This window comes from Manacus candei, unplaced genomic scaffold, assembly GCF_025592945.1.
Source record: "Manacus candei isolate 608988 ecotype Guabito, Panama unplaced genomic scaffold, ASM2559294v1 h1tg000051l, whole genome shotgun sequence".
NCBI lineage: Eukaryota > Metazoa > Chordata > Aves > Passeriformes > Pipridae > Manacus > Manacus candei.
Window position 1 is genome coordinate 4,133,618 of NW_026138099.1, and position 23,415 is coordinate 4,157,032.

At 37.1% G+C, this 23,415-nt stretch overlaps 1 protein-coding gene across 4 annotated transcripts in view; it reads left to right on the forward strand.

Moving 5' to 3' along the window:
- MLLT3 (MLLT3 super elongation complex subunit) overlaps positions 1-23,415 on the forward strand; it is a 119,706-nt gene that overhangs the window by 88,418 nt on the left and 7,873 nt on the right. For all 4 annotated transcript variants that reach the window (XM_051801446.1, XM_051801449.1, XM_051801450.1 and 1 more), the window contains 5 exons: positions 11,297-11,375; positions 14,712-14,844; positions 16,379-16,478; positions 19,340-19,411; positions 21,232-21,303. In XM_051801446.1, the coding sequence (XP_051657406.1) occupies positions 11,297-11,375; positions 14,712-14,844; positions 16,379-16,478; positions 19,340-19,411; positions 21,232-21,303 (456 nt within the window). The remainder of the gene's footprint in view (positions 1-11,296; positions 11,376-14,711; positions 14,845-16,378; positions 16,479-19,339; positions 19,412-21,231; positions 21,304-23,415) is intronic.

The following is a 23,415-nucleotide window of genomic DNA, read 5'->3' on the forward strand; positions in this document are numbered from 1 at the left end:
ATAGGCGTATTAGTGCCATCCACTTCAAAACTCCAAAGATTTTACTTTAAAATTCAGTTGTTGGATGTTTTAGTTAAAGAAAACTCCAGCTGTTTGCTTCCTGTGTAGGACAGTGCAGCAACGTGATTCAAAAAAGGACTTGACCTTGATTTTTCTGTCAGCCTGATCCATAAAATATGATATTGTTGTAACATTTGTGTGAGCTGCAAACTGGTGTGTGAGATGGGGAAACAGAATTTTGGATCTGGGTGAGGCATTTTCCAGTGTTGGAGCTACCGCTTTTGAGCTGTGGAGCCATTGCAGAAGGGATTCTCTGATACTTCTTATTTAGTTATTATTGGCTTTGCTGGACTGGGTATGGAGGGAAAAATGGTACATGGCTCTTCATGAAGTTGCTGCAGCAGAAAGGCACAAAGGAGATCAGGCAAATCATAAATAACTGTTCAGGTGTTAACAAATGTTCTCAGTGTACAGGCAGCAGCATCTACTGTATTTAATGTATTGTGGCACCATTCAGCTACTATACTTCCGCTATTTTAATTTGATGTTATTATGAAGGGAAAAATGTTTAGCTTTCACTCACAAAAGCTGAGGCAGGTATTAGGCTGCTCTGAATGTGGTGAGATGAACCACTGCTGGATGAGGAAGCAGCAAGATAGACAGGTAGTGATCCTCTGTGGCAGGAAGCTTGAATGTTAAACTGAGATACTTTTGTTACCACACTATGTTTGAAAATCACTGGCTTACAAATATATTAAGGATTTAGAAACGAAACAGTAGAGAGAAACTGTGTAGATATGGTTAAATGTCTAGGTTGCAAAAGTAATCTTACTAGAATCAGGACCTTTTGCATTCTTGAGGCAAAGTCATGGGTATTGAGGGGTGCCTTTTCAGTTTTGTGCCTTTTCAGGCAATGTCACATTTTGTCCACAGGAGAATAACATCAGTCATTATTAAGCTATTAGTACAGGCTTCAGTGTTTTAGTTTATTTGCAATGATGGCTACATCCGTTTCAGTGGGGACTACTCATGTGAATTTACTCAAATATTTGGATAAATTTGGATTTGGGCCATATTTTCTATATTTCAGCCTTGGAAAATTCTATTCACCTGCTATCCTGCAGAAAGTAAGGATTTTAACTGGGTATATGCAGTGCCAATACTTTAATTGTATTATTTCTTTTGTGGCAAAAAAAGAATATATACCTGGTCCCCTAAAGTCATGACAGTTTCAAGAGGCCAAGGTGGATTGTACTCAAAATATTTTTTATGTTAATCATAATCAGGTGAGATCTTCTTGATACAGATTTCATTACCTTGAATATGCTTTATCTACTTCTATAAATGATGTTGTGATCCAGAAGAATGGCTGTACATAATTAAAATAAAATCCAACAGCTGTCAGTTATCAACTGGAGTAGTTTAACTCTTTTACAATAGTTAGATCTATCCAAGACCCTTATGCTTGTTTATTTTTTATGTGGAACCAGTAAGTTTACAGTTATATTTGGGGGGCAAAAATGGCATGGTTTACCCATGTACTTTTGAAGGTTTGCTGCCAAACTCCAAATTTTCATAACACTTCCCATTCAAAAGGTTATAATATGGTGATGACTGACACGAATTCTACAGGACACATCATAAGTATGCATAATTTTTACATTTGAAGGACTCAGTAATCCCCTGAAGTTTAAATTTTACCAAGGCAGGACAAAGATAAGTGCTTGAGCTCACTGCTGCCATGAGTGTATCATACATCATGCCTGTGCAGAATGAATGACAATCCCTTGCCTGCTGATGAGAGACACTGCTGTTCAACTGTCCATGGTGTGGAGGTCTGGGGTTGTGCTGGGTCTTGGCACTTGATGTGGCACTGCGAAGGGATGTTGGGGGGCCCTTTTGGAATGGGCAAGGGATGCTCCTGTGCCTGCCCCAAATGCGAGGGTGATGGTGCCTATGTGTTGCTGTTCTTCTAATATTGGGATGTGCATGTAAGCTTGTTAGAGGGAACAAGTGAAAACAGATGTAATCCAGCAGTATTCTTTCTTGCCCTCTGTATGACTGCCTGTTCCCTCACAACAACAGTATCCACTCTGTCACTGAAAAATCAGGGCATGCCAGGCAGCATTGTTGTTTAAGGAAAGTGTCATGCCTGCAACCAATTTTAATAATATTTTGAGTGTTCACTGAAGATTGTCATACATTGCCACACTGGCAACAGAAAAATTGTTATTAATTTAGAGTGTTGGTGTGAATTGTTTTAACTAACTATATTGTTATTAATTAGTGCTGTCTTACTTGGCTAAGTTGATACCTTAGTACAGCTTATGTTTTTATTAGAAAAAGATGTTGCAAAATTAATTTCTTCATGCTTTTTCCTACAAACAAAAAACTCCCAAACAAACAAAAAGCTTTGAGTAAAACATTCAGCTGTGTTTGTATTAATTCCTAGAAAACCTAACCTTTTCTATTAAAAGCCTCCAAGCCAGCTTGCATCTTCCCTTGAAAACAGAAATCTTTATCTGCCCAGCTGAAACATGTAATTTGTGCTTCCTCTGGCATTGGTTATGTTGGTAGAGTTTCTAGTCCCCTTCTTTGAGCAGCAGCATCTTATGCCATTCATTCCCATTGGGGCTGTAAACAAGTAAATGCACATAGCTTTGGTGATCAGACTTCTCTGTTTTAACACGGTGTGGCTGTGAAGGGACCAGGAACTTTGGTAATTAATGCTCTCTTTATCCCAATGAAAAGGCAGTCCTTGCACACATGTGTAGCACAGTAAGCCTGAGTTCAGGAAATGTACATAGGGTTTTTTAAATTATCTTGAGATGTGCTACCTATTTTTGCTGTAGGTCTCTGAACTTCCATGAAGGAATTGCTTGCTGCGTACTAAATGTGTTGCAAGCCATCTGGCAGATGTGAGGAAAATTATGTCCTGTGTTATAGGAATTAATGTTTCAGACACTGGAGTTGGAAGATAAGGATAAATGAAGCTATTTTCACTTCATAGAATCTGTTTACATATCCACAAAACTTGTATCATCACCTCAGAGCAACGTTAAAGGAGACTTTAAGGTGACTGACAATATATGCCCCATCAGCCACAGCAGAGCTGTATTTTGTGGCTGAGGTTAACAACCAGCTCTACCAGTGCCTGAGCTCCTTGAGGAAAGAATACTCACGCATCTGGGGATGACAAGGACCAGGGCATTAGTAACTGGATTGGTGCCTCAACGTTGATTACCCCAATCAGAGCACCATTGCAAAATTTATGCCCTTTAATATCATAGTTGGTGAGCAGTTTTGATTAGGACAGAAATAAATCAAATTATTTTGCTCCTCTATGTGAGGCCATTTTAGGCATTACCTAAATAGGGGGAGGAGTTTGTGTTAGTAACCTGTTTGTGATTAGTTATTTGAATTATCAGCTGCAAAAGTATTATGGTATAAACCATTACAAAAAAATGAAGTAGATACAGTCTGTGACAATTTTAGTTTCTTTCATTGTATGAATAATACTTTTGCATTGTCCATGCTGCTTTAATGCAGTGTACTTACTACACTGTAGCTTTATTCTGTGCATGAAAACAGACATGCTTTCAAGACGGTGCTTATTGCATTGTGCTTACACAAGCAGAGTAAAATATCATAACTGAGCAGGAATATCAAGCAAAGAGTCATGGTCTGGATATTCTGGACAACAACAAATCAGTTGCAAAGTTGCTCAGGTTCAAGGCAGGAAAAGGCAGGTTCAAGGCCAAAAGAGGGAGCAATTCTTGGTGCTCTTGGTGACCTAAATTTGCTTTGGGAGAGGACCATTAGGAGTAGATTGCAAGTTAAATGTTACACTTTTAGCTAAATGAAGCAGTTTGTAGATGAGACGTTTCAACTTGATTTATTTGTGCCATATGCAGCCTTTTTTATCCTTTGAACACTGTAAAACTCAAGATTGATCTGGCTTGTACTACATGAGATCTTCATTTAGCCAGTATTTGAAATAATACAGTTATAACCTATGTTTTTAATAACTTCAGTTACCTTTATTGACTATATTACAAATACATTACATTATAACAGTTGAGTGGAATTTAGTTTAAATATCAACAAGTATCAATTTTTTTTTTTTTTGAAAGATTTGCTTTGTCTTTATCTTGTGTTAGTATCTTATTACACCTTATGGAACAGATGCAAAACTCTCTCAAAGTAAAGCTGAGATCACACTATCAAAAACATTTTAAATTTGAAAGGGAGAGGTAAGGGGCTTTAAATGAGTATTACTTTTTGTAGTATATTTTTTGTAAAAGTACATGTGTAAGCGGAGTTACAGCATGCAGATGTGTCAGTTGTAAATGGGAAAATGCTGGTAAGACAATAGAAATCTGTTGTATGGTGTTTTTTTTCTCAGAGAATCAGCATTGTATAGTTTGTATATAATATGCATGATAATTTTTGAAAACTACTAGACAAACACATTATAATATTATCATAGAGCAAGTGCTTAGGAACCATACTGTCAGATCTCTCAGAAATACCTATAGAGGAAAGTGTGTGTAGAGTGTATTGTTGTCAAACAACATCTAAAAATCATTGTTCAGTCTACAGTATCACAAGATTGGCTAAAAGTTATGACATTTTGAAAAATAGTTTGAGGGGCTTTGTTTTGTTTTAGAGACTTGAATTTTTTAGGGTACAGCATATATTTTTGTATTTTTCTCTGTCCAGCTTTTCACTGGAACTAGAATGTACAATAAATGAAAGCTGAGATTTTCACATAATCATTTAAATCCCAGGAGTTAAGTTTGAGGAAAAACTAAATGCAGCGAGGCTTGCTATAAAACTGACAAGGCCAACAAAGATCTGTACTAGATCTCTCTGTAGTTTATGGTGAAAGTTTGGACAGTTTTTTCATTTTCCGGGACATAAGTTCAGGAGTCAGTGGTCTGCAATAACAAAGACAGTGCATAGGGATTCTGCAGCAGGAATTCAGAAAAAAAGCTGTTGTTTTTCATATATTGAGGTCTGTATTTACTTGGTGTGTATGACCTTGACGAGGCTTCCTCATAGTAAAGTTTTAGTGTAAGGAGTGTTCTACAGAGTTTAAGATACATAAGAATAGAGAGGACCTACGGTGAATTTGCGAAGTCCATGAGTACCTGCTGAGACACAGTGCAGAATAACACTCATAAAGAAATTTTACTTGTAAACGGTTCTCCAGCTACTTCTTCATTAATAGGAGTGTGTGAATTTCTAACATCAGAACCTCACATCTGGGAGAATTTAGGAGCCAGCTTCCTGCTGCCCCAAAAGTGACTGCAAACTGTTCAGTTTCTGGAACTAACTGTGAGTGCATCAACATGTGCCCTTCTCAGTGCTGATATGTAAAGTAGGGCACAGTAGTAAAAACAGGGCAAGAGAAGGGAATCAGGAAGGATTGCCTTCCAATGCAGCAGCTTTTGGACCTGGACAGAAAAACTACCACCTATCTTCTGTTAATCCCATTAGAGCAGAAGATGTAGATTAGTTGAATGCAACTGTCACCTTGGCTTTAATACCTAGACTGAATTTTCTGGTTTGTATCTAGTATTAAAATTGAGGGTTAGACTTTCTTTCTAAAACACATTTCTCTCCTTTGTTGGCTTAAGAGAGCTTTGTATAAAGAATATGTGAAAGTTCTCAAAGGGAAAGTTTAAAAATTGTTAAATTAAACTCTTGGGAAATCAATATCTTGTCAGCATAATTTGGCTTAAAAAACCCCCCTAATTTGGTTAGAAGAGGGACAGTTGCCATTCTGTCATCACAGACCTTTCATGCAATGGAGCTTACAAAATAAGCAATATTCTTCAAACAAGTAATTTATTGAGCATATCTTCCTCTTCCATCGGTGAGCCCTATCTTTTTCCCATATAATTCTGACTTTGAATAGAATACAGAGCTGTTAAATTCCCCATGTGGTGCTGCTCATACTTAATCAATTCTTTGCAAATATTGATGTCTTTTCACACATTTCAGGAAATGTGGTCTAGATAAAACAGTTTTTAGTACCAATTTTGAAAAGCCTTCATATGAACCTGTCTTTGCCAGCATTACCTATGTATTCAGAACAGTCTACTTTCCTCTTGGTTGGGATTACCTGTTGGAAACTTCCATCAGTTTGCCTCTTGCAGTTTGTTAAGGAGCATGTTCATACTCACATGACCATACACATTTTTAGTTTATTTTATCCTTAGTTTACTCATCTTGTAGGTTTGAAATCTGTGGAAACTCTAGTATTCAGCTGTTCTACTTGAGAAACCTTAATCTTCTCTCCTGTATTTTTTTGCCTACTTTACTATGTGTCTTCCACTCTTACCAGTAAGGTATCTTCAACAAAAATATCCCTGCAGGTTAACAGCCTTCACTAGTGCTTTGTCTTTCAACTGTATTGTACAGTGTGAGGAAAAGATACAAAGACTCCCTGAAACAACACCTCAACCTCGGCCACATTGATCATCTTAACTGGTCTACCCTGGCCTCCAATCGGGAGGCCTGGAGACACAGTATCTATAACGCTGCTGTCTCCTTTGAGAACACACACAGGATCACTCTTGAGGAGAAAAGACAACTCAGGAAGAATCGTGTCTTGTCGATACCACCAAAGGAGACTTTCTGCTGTGCATTTTGCAGCCGGACTTGTCTGTCTCGCATCGGCCTTTTTAGCCACCAACGCGCTTGTAACAAACGTGGGTAGAGCCCTTCCCAAATCTTCGTTCGCGAAGCCCAGCCATGATGAATGAAGGAAAAAGTATTGTGCAGTGTACTGCAAAAGAACTTTTTTATTCACGTGTTAGTTCAGTCTTCTGTACATGAGTCTTCTCTAAGTCTTGAGTATTTCTGAGTTCTTGTTAGCATTGTCTCAAATCTATTTTTGATTTATAAAGCTAAGAAAAATTGTGTACATAAATATAGAAGGAAAATTATTTTCTTTCAAAAATAGGTACATGTTTCAGTAGGACAGTCTCTAAGGAAATGGAAATCTTGCTTCATCCAGTGCAGTTGTTCAAATAAAACTGTTGCAAAGTTTAATTTAGAGTCTATTCTGGGTACTATTTGTTAAATGAAGAATGTGTGTCAAATTTAAAGAATCACAGACTGGTTGAGGTTGGAAGGGACCTCTTATGGTCATCTGGTCTAGCTGCCCTGTTCAAGCAGAGCCACTTAAAGGGTTGCCCAGGCCTCTGTCTAGATGTTTTTTTAATGTCTCTTAAGGAGGGAGATGCCAAAACTGCCCTGGGCAGCCTGTGCCCATGCTTGGTCATCCTCACAATGAAAAAGTGTTTCCTGATGTTCAGAGGGAACCTCTTGTGTGAGCAGCAGATGGGTTGATTACTAAAAGCTGAGGCAGTGGTCAGTGACTAGGCACTTAAATGTCAGTAAAAGTTGTAAGTGTAGGAGTCCTGTTAGAGAAGAAGGCTTGTCTTGGGGAACATGTTCCTCCTCCCTGAAATTCTAACTTTGGACAAAGTGGAAGTGGAAGTAGTGCTCAGCTATAAGCAGTTTCAAGTATATAGACTTTTCATGTTAGGAAGAAATTCTTTATAGAAAGGGTAATCAGGCCTTGGAATGGGCTGCTCAGGGAAGTGGTGGATTCTCCGTCCCTGGAGGTTTTTAAGATGAGACTGGATGTGGCACTTAGTGCCATGGTCTAGTAACCATGGCGGTGTTGGATCGAGGGTTGGACTTGATGATCTCGGAGGTCCTTTCCAACCTGGCTAATTCTGCGATTCTATAGCAATGGAAACATAAATCTTTAGACTATTCTGCATTAAAAATAGGAAATAAGTAAACAGGCTGATATGAAATGAGATATTGCTATGTCACTTAAAAGTTTATTTCAAGAAGCAATATGTAAGGTTCCCTTAAGAACAGTTCAGGGGAAGGCAAGAAAAACCATTGTCACCCACATACAGATGTCTTCTATTTCTTAATGTAAGAATTATTAAGGAGCTTTAAATGATGGGCATTATTTTTAGAGTCATAGAATCATAGAACATCCAGAGCTGGATCCGCAAGGATCATCGAAGTCCAGCTCCTGGCCCTGCACAGGACAGCCCCAAGAAGTTGTACAAATCGGGGCAACCATGACATAATACAGAAACAGCTCTGTTATATCCTGTATCATAAACAGATGAGTTTGCCTGAAACTTGTTTGCAGCTCAAGAGAGAGTTGTTGCACTACTTGTAAAAACGGACAAGACTTTGGAAATTACAGAAGCCAAGTGATTTAGAGCTGGTGAAAACGGTACCTTTTCAGGGAAAACTTGAGCCAAAGAAAAGTTCCTTTTCTTGCTGAACTGTTTCAAAGCACAGAATCCCTCAATCAGGCCTAATAAAGAAGCCACTGTCTCCTGTGCATCGGTGTGAGAACACTAAAATGAAATAGACTGTCTAAGAATGCAATAAATCATATCGGGTCATTGCACTAATGACCAGTTTGGGCCCAAATTCTCATTAGCCTGCCTGTAGGAAGAGAAAACTGGTAAAACAGAAAAAGGCCATATGAGAGAAGCTTTTTGCTGGCACTATCTTAAAGCTTTTCTTGTCGAAGGACACCGTTTAGCTAATTTCAACCCATAAAAAAAAAATAAATCTGTTCGGTGATTAGGAACCTGTGAGTAAGGCCATAAATACCTAAGTCCTTGGGATAAGAGCCTGTAAAACTGTCAAAAAACATTGCCTAAGTGAAAAAAGACAGCCTTTCTTAACTAGTGCTGTCGGCACTAATCCATATTCATATATGGAAGGCATATTTGTAGTTCTTTCTATAAGTTTTTCCTACAAATAACATTCATTCTTATGTTGAAAGCAACTATTTCCTCTGGTTGCACTCTCACCCTGATTTCTAAGTCAAAAAATGTAGGTTTCATTTCTGATGCTTAACAATTTTCATATTTATGCTGATCTGTATTTCTTGGAATAAATTTTCAGACAGAGCTTTTTAAGGGAATAATGTAAATTGTTTAAAAAGTCATTAGGAACCTTTTTAAAAGTGTATGGATGATCATATGTGTTTCATTGGGACTTTCTGTGGTTTGAATTCTCAAATATTCTACAATTTTATATGTATTTATATCCATTCCTTCCCGTGATGTTGACTCAGTTAGTTAATATTGAGAGAAAATTCTAATGCAGAGCAATTTCATTGGTATTTTCATGTGAATGAGACCAGGTCTTTTCCCCTTTTTCAATTCAAGTAAACTAGTTCAAAAAAAAGTAGTGAAGTTTTAATAGTGACATAGTCTCTGTGCCCATGGGATTTTTGCTTCCTAGAGTTTCAGCATTTGAAAGTATTTTAAGCCAAAGATGATAGTCTTTTAGTATTTGTTATTTTTTAAGGGGATGGATTTTACAGTTATTAAAGTTCATGTTGAAATTAATAAAGGAAAAATGCAGTTAATGGACATGTACAGAAACCAGTTCTCAGCTAGTAATTTTGCTGCAAAAAGCAGAAATTGACAGATGTTTTAAGAATAGCCTGAATCTGGAAGACTGAACTTAGTTCGCTGATGTCTTTTAAGTTTGCATTGACTCCTGTTCTTCATCACTGCAGTCTGTTTCATATTATTATAATTACTGCTAAAAATTTTGTATGGTTTTACAGAAATTCAGGAAGGAAAAAAAGGTTTCTTTCAAAAGTAGTTGGGTTTTGTAGCAGCGTCGAGTGATGCTGCAGTGTTTTTCAAAAAAGTCTGATGCTGTGGACAACGTAAGAATCTCTGGGTACTGACAAATGAGTCATGTTGGTTGGGTTGGGTTTCCTTGCACAGTGTTAACTCACTTGTGTTCAAGTAGTATATACCCACACAGTCAGGTAAAGTTTGTATTTTGACTCTGTGTCTGTGAGAACTGGAGCTGATGTTGATTTAAGGAGAGCAGATGTTAATGGTGTTTTTCTCAAGGATTCTATTGCCCAAATAGACATCTCTCATGGTGAGAAAAGGCAACAAATGGTGGTAAATCTGCCTGCTCTATTATGAAGGGCAACAATAGATTGATTTATGGAGAAAAAGCAACTGTTAAACTTAGATAGCCTGTTTGTGTGAAAACTGAGTTTTACAGACTGGATATTATTGCTGTCATTTTTGAGAAAAATTTAGTTCTGTCTTAATCATGAGGGATATTGTACTGGCAAGGAGAGTCACAAAATGTTTGTTAGCCTGGACAACACATCACAGTTGTATGAAATTTAAAGTGTAAGCAGGTTTCAATAGTATATGTTTAGACAATTACTTCCTAATCTGATTTTCACTATTCTTTCTGTATGGCCACTTTTTTCTTTTTTTATGTACTCTGTTAGCATCCCCTCTACCAACATACCAGAGTTGTATTTTGCAATAGTGTGCAAGTATGTACCAACACCCACACACTTCAAGCTGCTGAGTCAAAGAAACAGCAAAAAGGAATATGGAGACATGCAACCTGGCAGCAGGAAGCAAGACTCTTCAATACTATCCTCATAAACCATAACCTCTGTGAGAAAAATTATACAGAATTTTTAGATGAAGCAATAGGTCTTTCTCATCAATTTTAGAGAGAAAGGTACACATTTTAAACAGCAGTTGAAAAAGAATGTATAGTACTGTTTGTTAAATGATATATACTTATTTCAATAACTCTTTTAAAAATTTAGTTTTTTGCAACTGGTAAATTCTAGATAATTTCTCTTTTAACAAGGCAATCCTTCTGGTTCAATCACTGTTACAATCTGTAATCTATAGGGTTTTAATACATATGGAAAGTGTTAGGATTAGCAGAAATCTGATAACAGCAGAAAAGCTTATTTCGAATCCGTATCTTAAGACTTATTTTCTAAGGAAGAGAAAAGAAAACTGTCTGAGATTTTCTGGCATTTAGTGTGGTCTGCTCAGGTCTTCTGTTTTTTGGTTCTACCCAATCACTGGTAATTTGGACAATGTTGCATCTACAGTATGACAAGGACAGAGATGCCTTAGGTCTATTATAAACTCATTTAGAATCTTGTGGTTTATAGCATTTCAAACAAGGCAATGAGAACTTCTTGTTAGGCTTTAGTAAAGAACTAAACATGATATATTAGTGTGTATGTATGGTGAGTGCAAGAGCAATTCTCACAATGTTTACCTCACTGACACCTGAAATAAAGATATTTTAAGCATTATTCTGTTCCACAGTTCTTTTTTCTTGATCAAATGCTTTAGGCAGTAACTAACAGTAAGAGTTTTAGGCAAAAAAATGTTTCTAAAAATGTTATTTATTTTCTCTTTTTTCTTTCCCTTTGAAGTCTGAACAGCCGAGTCCTACCAGTTCCAGCTCCAGTTCCAGTTCCAGTTTTACACCATCTCAAAACAGCAGACAACAAGGTACCAATAGAGGAAAAAGAATTGAAAGGAATGTGTGAAATGAAGGGGCTAATAAAAACAGAACTGGTGGCATCTCATTACCGCTTTTCTTCTGCCTTTCATTGCCTGAACTGGCTACAGTTTTGATTTAAATCTTTTTCTCATGTTGTTTTCAGATGTAGCGAAGGGCAAAATAAAAGAGGAGAAACTGGTATCTGAGAAAAGGACGTAAGGATTGTTTGTTTTTAAGGATTAAATACATGACAGTCACTTAACAGATGGTAAACTCAAAAGAGCTTCTGTTTCTGAGTTGTCCTTCTGCAGAGTTCGTTATCATGGCACCTGGCTTTATCTGAAGCTCTGGAAGTGTGTGGCTTGCCACGGGAAGCCCATGGAAATCCATTAATTTGTGTACATCAACCCCTTTGAAGGGCCGTGGTCTTCCCATAGCATTGGAAAGTAAGAGCATAGAGTATTTACTTTAGATATGTGGCAGGGAAGGATGAGGGTTAGACTTTAAGTTTGCATTTTCATTTTTTGGCTAATAATTTCAGTTTACTTGGAACTCAGTAAAGAATGCATTTTTCTTCCTGGAGACCTGGCCAAGGCATGTTTTCTGTAAATAAGTTGAGATTCATTCTACATGATCTATTAAACTACTTAGTTCCTGCTTGGCTTCTTTCCCTGGGTTTATAAGATTGTACAACTGATACATTCTTAATGAGCTTTTGTTTTGTTGTTTGGATAAGGAGCATTAAAAAAGCAGCCTTTGACTGAACAAAATTGTCTTCTGTTTTATCCATTTATATTCCTCAGTGGTAGACTTGATTTAAGATTATGACAATACATTAGTGCTTCAGGCAGACTGTTTTTAAATATATCTATGCATGATGCATCTCTGTCCTATTGCCTTTCTGTAGGTCACTGGTACTGATTTTCTAATGTTTTCTAGCAAAAAAACATCTAATGTTTTCTGGCAGTGTTACTCTGCGTGAAAGAAAGCAAGAGCTAAAGTGAGCTGTGGTTGACTGGCTTCAGGCAGTTGATTTTTATCTAGGGATAAAGAGATACACTTCTGAAACCCCATTTTCATTCTCATGAAAACTGCCTTAGTGATGTGAACTGTCCATTACAAGACAAAAAATTTGCATACCCATTTCTGTGTCTGTTTTCTTATGTTGGGCAAAAACCTTTTGACTTAGTTTTTTCTTCTAAGCAGACTGGTCCCATCCATCTCTTCTGTTCATATATAAGAGGTATTGCAGGTTGTCTTTCAGTTCTTTATACCTTCTCTGGAACAGAGGGGAGATTTGTCCTCTGATGTGAACAGCTCTGAAGAGCAAGGGGTATATACATCTTTTCTATCATGCCACAGTAAATAGTGATTACTGCTTCTTTCTGGGAGTTCCAGAAACTCCAGTTAACTAAACATGTTCATTGCCCAGGCCATGCATTTGTATATCAAAGGAATGACATACTGGGTGTACCCTGGCATGTTGACACCATATGTTGTGCTCTGGTAAAAAGCCATACTTTTCCCCATAACTAGAAGTTACTTGTTAGGGCTGTTTCTCTTTTTCTGTTGATTCAGACTCCGGCACTCGCTCAAGTGTCAAAAAACCACAGCATGAACTTTTTTCACCTCTTTTTGCATAAGCAGTGGGCTAACCTAAGGTTCTTCCAAGTTCTTCTGTCATTGGGGCTTATTCTAATATTTCTTTTTCCTTACCAAGGGCAACTAATGGGCAGCAATTAACTTTCAGTTTCTCCTTAACTATTCTGACCCTTTAGGAAGTAACAACTTTTCAGACCCTTAAAAAGGTTGCTATGGAATTTTAAAGTAACTGTTCACAAGGACAGAAAGTTAACAGTGACATTGCAACCAATGCTAGAAAGAAAATACCTAAAAATTTATACTTCTACAGATCAGCAGTGGGTGCATGGACAAGAAGCACTTCTATATAGCTCTCCTTCCATTGTCACCTAGTCAAATGTCTGGTTAACCAGGAGTTTGCTTATCAACACCATCAGGTTTACTTCCCTAGGGTGTGAAAACAGAGAAACTGTTTTCTGCCCAAACTGTGCCAATTTACAAAAGTTCTAGTGCAACCTTAGTGCTAAAACATTCTCAACATTGGCTTTGAAATCACTTGTACAAAACTAGTCAAAATGCCTATCACCTGAACCTTGCTAGGTCTGGAATAGTCCATAAAGCTGTTCCTTCCATGAGTCCCTGTCATGAGTATGGCACTGACTGACAAATCTGCCTTCTCTGCTGACAGTGACCAGGGAGGACACTTCTTGACTCAGTTTCCCCATAAGCAAATAGGAAGTTGAGAGCTTCATCTTGGAGGCTTGTCTTGTTCATGTTAATACTTTGTGTTTCTTAGGCTGAAGGAATTACACAACTGTAATAGTAATTGCTGTTCCTATAGCCATCACTGGTGCTTTTACTTGCTGCTTCGTGTCTCAGATGAGCAGTACTTTAGAGTTAAATGTGGCACCAGTCTTGCTTCCTTCCCTCTTCTAATATGCTTTTTTCTATTCTTATTTCAAGCAGCTGTAGTTTTACATTTCACAGATCTATTAAACATATTCCTCTTTCTGTAACTGTCTCTTACAGCAAAACAGAGTAAAAATCAAAACCCAAACTGAGTTTAATGCAGTTTTGTGAGCAACTCAAGCTTTGTACCTCTTGTTAATTCAGGAAAAGTGATAACATGATGTCGAGTGGGATTAATGTACTTAGTACATATCAACATAGGCAAAGTGCTTACTCAACTTGAAATTAATCCTGAAATAACAGGAACAGTTAAAGCTAAATATATAAAGAAGACAAAGACTACCTTGGCCAGTATGAGTTAGTCAAAATGATTTGTTAGATCCAACTTCTCAACACATGAATTAATCTAACAAATGTACCACTGCTGATCAATATACCCCTGTAGATCTTTACTCACATATATAATAGACAAAACAAAAAATACTAAACCCCAGCAATGGAAAAGTAGCATACTTCTAGCAATAATACAGTAAAAGTCAATTTCTCCTGTCATGACAGTATTTTACTTACTTTAGCTACAGTCCAGGGAGCAAATTGTTCAAACACTTGAACATATGAGTCCCTCCACTGTCATGAGTAAGTCTGTTGAAGCTGACTGAGTTGCTCATGTGAGTAAATGATTCATGGCTAACTCCCTGCAGCATAAGCCCCCAGTGCATCACTTCATATGCTTAATGTTTAAGACTCTCCCCTCTCAACACTGTGTGGGGAGGGTAGTTTTCAAAACTGGGTGAATTGCCCAAAACACTGCAAAATGAACTTCATAGTGTATTTTATTGTCTCTGTTGTTTCAGGTCTGTTGAGGTCTATAATGAAAGATCTACATTCAGATGATAATGAAGATGAATCAGATGAAGCAGATGAGAAGGACAATGATTCTGAGTTGGAACAACCTGTAAATACACAAGGAGGAAGCAAGAGTCGCAGGTGAGTGTCTTGTGTTTGCAAGTAGCCTGGTGGCCAAGACATGTAGCGCTTGTTAGTAATGAAGTGAGGTCTACTGTTCTCAAAGACTGCTAAGTAGCAAACGTGTAGAAAATTTAGACTTTTTTTAAAGCAGCAGCTTCTAAAAGCTAACAAAATTAGCCATTCCCGATACAAACTCTTTCTGTATTACTCAATATGGTTACAGTGATCCTTATTTGACTTTACTGGATTTCATGTGATTGTGACTTGAAGGGAGAAGTCATCATTACTTTCTGGCATAAATTAGAGAAAATTAAGTCCTTCAGTTTTTGGATAAACTATTCTGTACAAAGTCTCATTTTCAAGACCTCTCTGCTTACTAGTTTTAGATTAGGTTGTTAAATTGAATCAGAATCAATGAAATTTGAATTTCAAGTAATTTCTATGCTGCATGCAGTAGATAATGAATAAAAGTGCATCAGAAGGTAAAACAAGCATCTGTCACAGAAATTAATTTTTTTAAAAAAGCTTTTGCATCCTTGCTGCAACCTTCAGAAGGCTTTCCAGAAGTTATCTGTTCTTCGGGTAGCTTGAAGCTCCATCCAAATGGTGTTGAAGGTTATGGAAAGCCTGAAACGGTCTCTTAAACACTTTTCATATTAGGTTCTTTATCTGATTCAGAGGGTTTTGCTGTTAGTGCATAGCACCTGAGTGCCAGTGTCAGCTACTGTTTAAATGGGAAGGTAATAGGAAAGCGTTAATAAATGTCAGCTGCTTCCCTGGTGTACGGTAGCACATGGAATCAAGGAGCAAAAGACCAAGATGACTAGCAGTTTGAGAACTTGTTGTGTCAGTGATTGTGTAAAGGATTGTTTCAAGCTCAACTTGTCTCCATGTGTGGAGATTTTGTTTCAGTTTTTAAATGAAATCTTAAGGCTTATGTTTCTCTAACTTCTTTTTATCCCAAATAACTCCTTCTCCCTCATCGAAAAAGTATTGTCTATTGTTCCTAAGTAAATGAAGGGTGAAACTGATGAGGAGCTGGGCTTTTTCATGTGGCCTCTCCTGAGATGCTAAGATTTTAAATTTTAGCCAGGAAAAAATGTGTTACTTATGACAATAAACAAGGAACTTCTCAGTAAAACACTTGTTCAAGTGGGAAGCACAGCTGTTCATAAAACTTTTAGAGGAGCAGAAGGGTATCTCTAAAAACCACTTTCCTTCCTCCACATGGCTGTGAACTGAGATAGGGACTCACTCTGTTGGGAGCAGCAGTATAATGCTGTAGCTGTTCATCCATTTTTGTAACATTGGCTGCTGTGTTAACTGGACACTTCATCTCAACAAGTGCAGGCAGGCAGCCTCCTTCTTTGTGCTACACCGAGCTTTTTCCAGAGTGCAGCCCTGCTCAGATGCCTGTCTTCCATGTGACCTTGATGGCTTGCTTAGCAAGAGATTGGTCATTTTAAGTCCATACCTCAAAATACAAGCTTGGTTCACCCTATTGACAGCCCTTTGTCTGCAGGTGTAATACTTTGGCTCTTCTTTTTCATAGGGTTAGTCTGAGTGATGGCAGTGACAGTGATAGCAGTTCAGCTTCCTCACCGCTACGTCATGAACCAGCACCACCTTTACTGAAAACCAACAACAGCCAGGTAAAGTCAGAATTCAAAAATACAGTTGGGGTTTGTATTAGCAGTAGACACAGTTCACATCAAACTCAGGAGTTTATTCGTTCGTCTCATGCCCTCTCCCCCACCAGTGCTTATCTAGGAGATACAATATTTTTTACTCCATTAGCAGACACAATAGTTTTTACTTCACACTAGAGTACTTGTTCCAGATTTGTAAGAGCTAACAGTTATTTTGAGGTAGGAACATAAGGTAGTTCTGTTTTTCAAAGAAAAGAATCAAATTACCTAGAGTTACAAAATGCTTCTGGGATGCTGCCTCGCCCTCAGCCACCATAAAGTAAGGCTCTCTAAATATAAAAATTAAACATAAAAGCTTACATTTTTTATAAAATAAAATACAAGTTACAAGCGATAATACATTCCCAGTGTCAGTTATATCGTACACAAAGCAGTTATGACACTTACTGGCAATAAATGGCTGCTTACAGTTTTGATATAGTTAGAATAGTGTCTACCTGTATTAGCAAAAGTTTGTGATTTAGATGGTGAGTTTCATGGATGAGACTTTTCTATATTTCTTTGATTAACTGCTTTAATTATCTGGCAGATATTATTTACTTGTCCTTGTTTTTCTATTAAGATTTCCAATACAAGCTATAGAGCAAACCCAAATATTATTATTCGTGTTATTTAAGTTTAAATACACTGTAGAAAAAAAGAAAAAAAAGCTAGGAAGTACTTTGTGCAAAGAAAGAAGGTGATTCCATTGTCCAGAAAATAATATTATTATCTACCAGAAACATTGTAGACTTTTCTAAGTTATCTGTACAGAACTTACAAGTTTTTGAGAGAGTCTTTTGGGGTAAAATAAAAAGCTAACTATAAGGATGAAGAATATTTCATGTACTGGGCTCATAAACACAAGAAAAATAAAACACTTATCTGTGACTTGTTGTTTAATGAAGACTAACTTCTACAGAGGCAATGTAATTGTTAAGTGATTATAAGTCTCAATATTGGCAGCCCACTCAGTTATATCTTTCATGTTCCTTTGCCTTTTGGTGATATAAGAGAAGGTCTACCTGCGCATTTAGACACACTGAACAACAGCTGTGTGCCAGCCAAAACTGAATGTTACATACCTTCTTCCATTTCTATACTTAGGCTGAATTTTGTAAATAAGATGAAAATCAGAAATTTAGGGAGTCATTGTGAGAATTCAAGTTGTATGGACCATTTTAGCCACATTTTAACCCTCTGCTTGATAGTGTAATGCTACTTACCAGGATGATGGGTTTTACTGATGAAATTATGATGCTTAGTCAACTTTTGTTGACTAAGTTCATTCATAGAACCAAAGAGCTAAGATAGAATTAGTATTTGTATAAGCTTCCTCAGATGTGATTAGTACTGTATCTCATCTAAACAAGAGTGCTTAAGATATTAGATTTCAAACTACACATCTAGAGCACTGTAAGGAAGCAACTTTTTCAAATATACTATGTTCTTGCTAGGGTTCTATTTGAAACCAAGAATTTTCTTCCTCTAAAAACAATAAAAGCATCTAACAGTTACTGGATTCATGACTAGAGGTCTGGGTTTTTTTTTTAAAAACAAGACTTTTCATTCACTGGCCTAAACAGCAGTAACCCCAGGGGGGTGTTGAATAGAAGAACTGGGATTTTTCTTTAAAAATGTAAGTTTTGATTTCTGATCACTCTTGGCTAAATAACTCTTTATGTAAGATTAACTCAGATCTGCAGTCACACTCTCTCTATGGGGAAATAGCTGCCTGCCTGCTGTAATTCTTATGATGCTGGTCACCCGGGAAGCATATATGTAATTTAGTCATTTTTACCAAGGGAAGTAGAAATGAGAGAGAGACTTGGGAAAATTGTCAATGAGGCTTGTTTTTTACAGGCTTGTAGAAGACTTGTTTTTTACAGGCTTATTTCCTTGTTTTAATTCTGCGTTTTATTCTGTGTTATGACTGTTTAGTGTGGATTTCGAGTTAATCATGCTAGTGATGTTAGTCTCACAATGAAATGTGAAACATAATCTCCCATCATCTGTGATTATTTAGTTTTCTTTGATGTTCTTCAGAAGAACTAGTTATATTCCAGGTGAGGAATGACATGGTGTTTTTTTATTTTTAACTTCAAAAAATGTGTTCTGTGTGGAAAAAATGGAAGAACAATCAACAGTTCTTTTCCCCCAAAATATTCCTCCCTTTAGTCCTATTAAGCATGGTGTCTTGCTGCTTATTGATATACTCTTCTTGACTGTGGTTCACTAGCAAATGAAATATTCTAGATTTGTATGTGTGATAGTAAATGGGTTTGAATGGCATTGAAGGAAGGGTACTATGTAAGTGCAAAAGAAATTGCTCTCAATCACTTTCTTTTTCAGTTACAACTCGTGATCATTTCAAAGATTGTTTCAAACTCTATTGTGAAAGAAAAGAGATAGCATTGGAGAAAAAAACAGGAAAAGTACACTGCTCGTGTGATATTTCGAAAGCACTGGGAAGACTCTCAGCATCATTTTGTATCTGCAAAATACTCTTATCCTACCAGCATGAAAAGGATAAAAAAAAAAGTGTTAGGAAGGCTTTAAGTGAAATTAATGGAAGCCTTCCTTAATGAAGGCTTAATAAAATTAATTCTTTTAAGGATTAACAATATCACTGCCACTTTGTTCCAACAGCTCATCGTTTTCTGCTGTAAGTTACTTTTTATTCTGAAAAATATGAGTAGTTTATATGGATTAAAGAATGAAGAACTCAGTTTTGAGTTTGTATTATTAACCAATAGCAGAATTTTCCATTTGTAATTGTATCCAATAATGCATTTAATTTTTACGGGATTTTCATTCTTTTCCAGATTTTAGAAGTGAAAAGTCCAATAAAGCAAAACAAACCTGACAAACAAATAAAGAATGGGGATTGTGATAAGGTAAATAAGAGATAACAATAAACTGCTTCAGAATATGATACTAATGCATTTACTAGACACCAATCTTTGTTAGAGAATGAAAACCTAAGTACATCTTGACTTTGTGTTCTTTTAGGTGCAGATCTTTCCCTCCATTTTTTTTCTGCAATTCTTTCTTCTTCTGTCATATTTTGAATTTTTTTTCCTTCTTTTCAGTACATGTGGTTTGGCAGATGTCACCAGTTGGGAATCTACTATCTATTATTTATTTTATCTACTCTCCCCGATAAGTTTGTACTGTGCTTCACAGAGGAAGTGATAATTTTTGTAGATGAGAATTCACAGACATATTCCTAGCCAATATATCAATCAACTACGAAAAAACAAAAAACCAACTATGTATTTTCCAGAATCCTTTCTGAAGGCTGTGCATTAGGAAGTGGCAAAAACAGTTTTAGCATGTTAACTAGAATGATATGAAGCAACTGTTAATTTAACACTGAGCAAGACAGTTTTGTTTAAAAACATGTCAGCTGGCTGTGGGCAAGAGCTCTAAGTCTTTATATGAGTGAACATAACACAATTGCCCACTGTGGACAAGTTCCTCTGAAGGTTTGTATTTTACTGGTATTAGTGAAGACTTAGCGATAACACAACGAAAGAGATGAAAGTTGCAGTATCTGCAACTAGATTTTTAGTGCTCTGATCCATATGCTTTTAGAATTTTTAAGTTGAATGCCATATCTCTTTCTCCTTAAAAGCAAAAAAAAGTTTTTTGATGGCTCAGGCTGAAGGAGAAAGTTGATAATTGGGTGGAGAGGTGGGATGTGTTTGACATTCCATTAAGGAAGCAGTGGAATTTACCATTTAATTAATCTTGCTTAATCCCTCTCCCCTTATATCTTCCTGTTGACACAAAAGAAATAATTACATAGCTTTAGAGAGAACGAGGGATTTCATTGTGATTTGGGTTTTGTTCTTACATCACAAGGTGGGAGATATTTCAAAGATACTGTTTTGGCATCCGCAGTCTTTTGATGCCTTTTGGCGCAGTACAGATATATATATATATATTATCTTCTACAGTAAATGACCATCTGATTTTTGTCAGGTTTTTTATCAAAAAACCACAAGAACTTGTACTTGGGTTGCATTAAGCTAGAGAAAACCAGACTTCTAAATAAGAAAATACAGCTCAAAGAAGAGCTTGGTCTTACTTCAGGTCCTTTTTGCAGTTTTGGGTGCCACAATACAAGAAGGATCTAAAGCTATTAGAAAGCGTCCAAAGGAGGGCAGTGAAGATGGTGAAGGGCTTTGAGGGGAAACCAAATGAGGAGTGGCTGAGGTCACTTGACTTATTCAGCCTGGAGAACAGGCTGAGGGGAGACCCCATCTCAATCTACAGCTTCCTTACAAGGGGAAGCGGAGGGGCAGGCACTGATCTCTTTGGTGACCAGTGACAGGATCTGAGGGAATGTGACCTGAAGCTGTTTCAGGAGAAGTTTAGATTGGATGTTAGGAAAAGGTTCTTCACCCAGAAGGTTGTTGGGCACTGGAACAGGCTCCCCAGGGAAGTGGTCACAGCACCAAGCCTGCCAGAGTTCAAGAGGCATTTGGATGATACTCTCAGGCACATGGTGTGACTCTTGGGGATGGTTCTGTGCAGGGCCAGGAGTTGGACTCGATGATCCTTGTGAGTCCTGTCCAACTCAGGGTATTCTGACATTCTAAGATTGAAAATAACATCTCCACTTGTATTGGTTTTGAAGACATCTGAAGTTTGTGAAATACATAGCTGTGACTTAATTAACAAGTTGTTTATGGGGGGGATTTGTTTCTAGGCATATCTCGATGAACTGGTAGAGCTCCACAGAAGATTAATGACATTGAGAGAGAGACATGTACTGCAGCAGGTGAGGAGCACTCTCATGCGATATCACAGCATGCTCATTGAAATAATAAAGTCACATCTATTTTTTTTTGCCTTCATCTAAAACTCTGTTATCAGGTTTAATAGCCTTCAAGCCTGTATAATCCATAGAAGCTTACACATACTTTAAATTCACACTAAAAAACAAATTTTAAAAAAATGCCTGTCTGAGCTAAATTTTTCACCAATTCATTGTTATGTTTCTTAGCATACCGTGTTAATAATTATTAAAACAGGATGGGAGAATGGATACAGCTGTGACTTGGTAAAAATCTTGTTGCTTTTTTCCTGAAAATGACCAGCCTTTTCTCAGAAACTGTTAAAGTGGTTTTTAATATGGCAGGCAGAAAACATGGAATTCAAAGTCTAATCCACTTTAAGGAAGGGCATAATATATTCAGTGAATCTTCTGAAGTCACGGAACAAGTAAAATATGAAAATGTAGAAACCTAAAAGGCTCAAAATGTATTGAAAGGTTATCCAATAGTAAGAACTATTCTTGGTTTTGGGTGCCATTGTCAGGTACTATTGGATTACAGATTGTGAAGAATAAGCACTGTGAACAAAGCAGATGTAATTGTAGCACAGATGGTTTTATTATGTTTAGCACAATTATGTGCCAGTTGTGGAGATGTTGTAAAGAGGGAAATTTTTACCACTTCTAAATGATTGCAATCACATGTCAAATTTCTCAGCAGAGTGTGGTAACAGTATTTCGCAAGTCCCACCACTAATCTGTTTATTAGTTCAGGCTCAATATTGTGAGTAAAGATGTGAAAACTGTTGAGAGGTCAGTGAAAAGGAAGACCTTGGTTAAGGATATTCTTAATTAAAGATGAATTCCAATAACTTTGTCATATTTTGTGTTACAACACACTGTGATGCATATTGGTTATCCTTCATATTTAATCTACTGTTGACTCCCAAGTTTCCAAGGGAACCAAAGCATGCGTTCAGAACGGTGGCAGAGTCAAATGTTTATCTACATTGGGAAATTATTGTGCATGAGGCTAAAAGGTAGCAATTGCAACACTCGATCCACTTCACGTTATTCATAATTCTTAAAAATGGCGTTGCTTCTGGCAGGCCTCTGTAGCTAGTATTACACTGTTACCAGCTGTCGGTACAGAACTGAACAACTGTCCCAGCCTGTGCAGCTCAACCATAAACCAAGCTTTCACTGGGGCTGCTTTGTCAGCTTCATGTGAAACTTTGAAAAAGAAAATCAACTGCAAAATCTTTTATGCAAAGCGAATATAAAAACAAGCAAGAAACCTTTTTTTTTTCCCACGTTAGGTAAGCCTAAAAGTGGAATAGAGAGTCCTGGAGAGGCTGTGCTCCATCCTTGGAGCTTTTAAAATTCGGACAGGATAAGCCTGGAGCAGCTAAAGGAAAAGATGAAAATTAAAAAGAGCAGTATATTCTTGGGCATTTTAAAATAGACCTTTTTTTTTTCTTCTTGAGAGTATTTATGAAACCGGAAAAAGGATTCTTTCACCAACTCTGCCTCAAAACTTGCATTAAGAGTGAGGCATTTTAATGCATTAAGAGTGAGTAATTTTAATACTGTAATCTATGATTACTTATATATTATTACTCAGATTAAGAAAGTTTCATGTAGAATTGGTGTTGCCTTGTTTCTTGGGGGGAGTTGTTCTTGCAGATTGTTTCCCTTGGTTTAGAGCATATGCAGGCTGTCAATACAGCCCCAGTAAAGCTGGATTTATGACCAGACTGCAGGTTGCAACAGTAGTTCAGTTCTGTAGCAACAGCTGATAATGGCTACAGAGACCTACAGAACTGAGTGGAAGAGCCAAGTTACCAGTTATCTGTTAGCCAGTCTGCACTAGCAAATGGTCTATGCTGCTATAAAACAAAATACAACTTAGTTTTAAAACCTTTAATCCCTTAATTCAATAATTCCTATGATTTTATCAGTTTACAGAAATATCTTCACAATACTGAATAGATAACTTGCAGAAAATCAGTTCTTCTTTGCATTGCAAATTAACTGTCATCCCATCTTAAATGTCTTTACTGCTTTGCAGCTATGTAGTTAATGTAAAATACTTCCAGGGTGCACAGAAATTAAAAA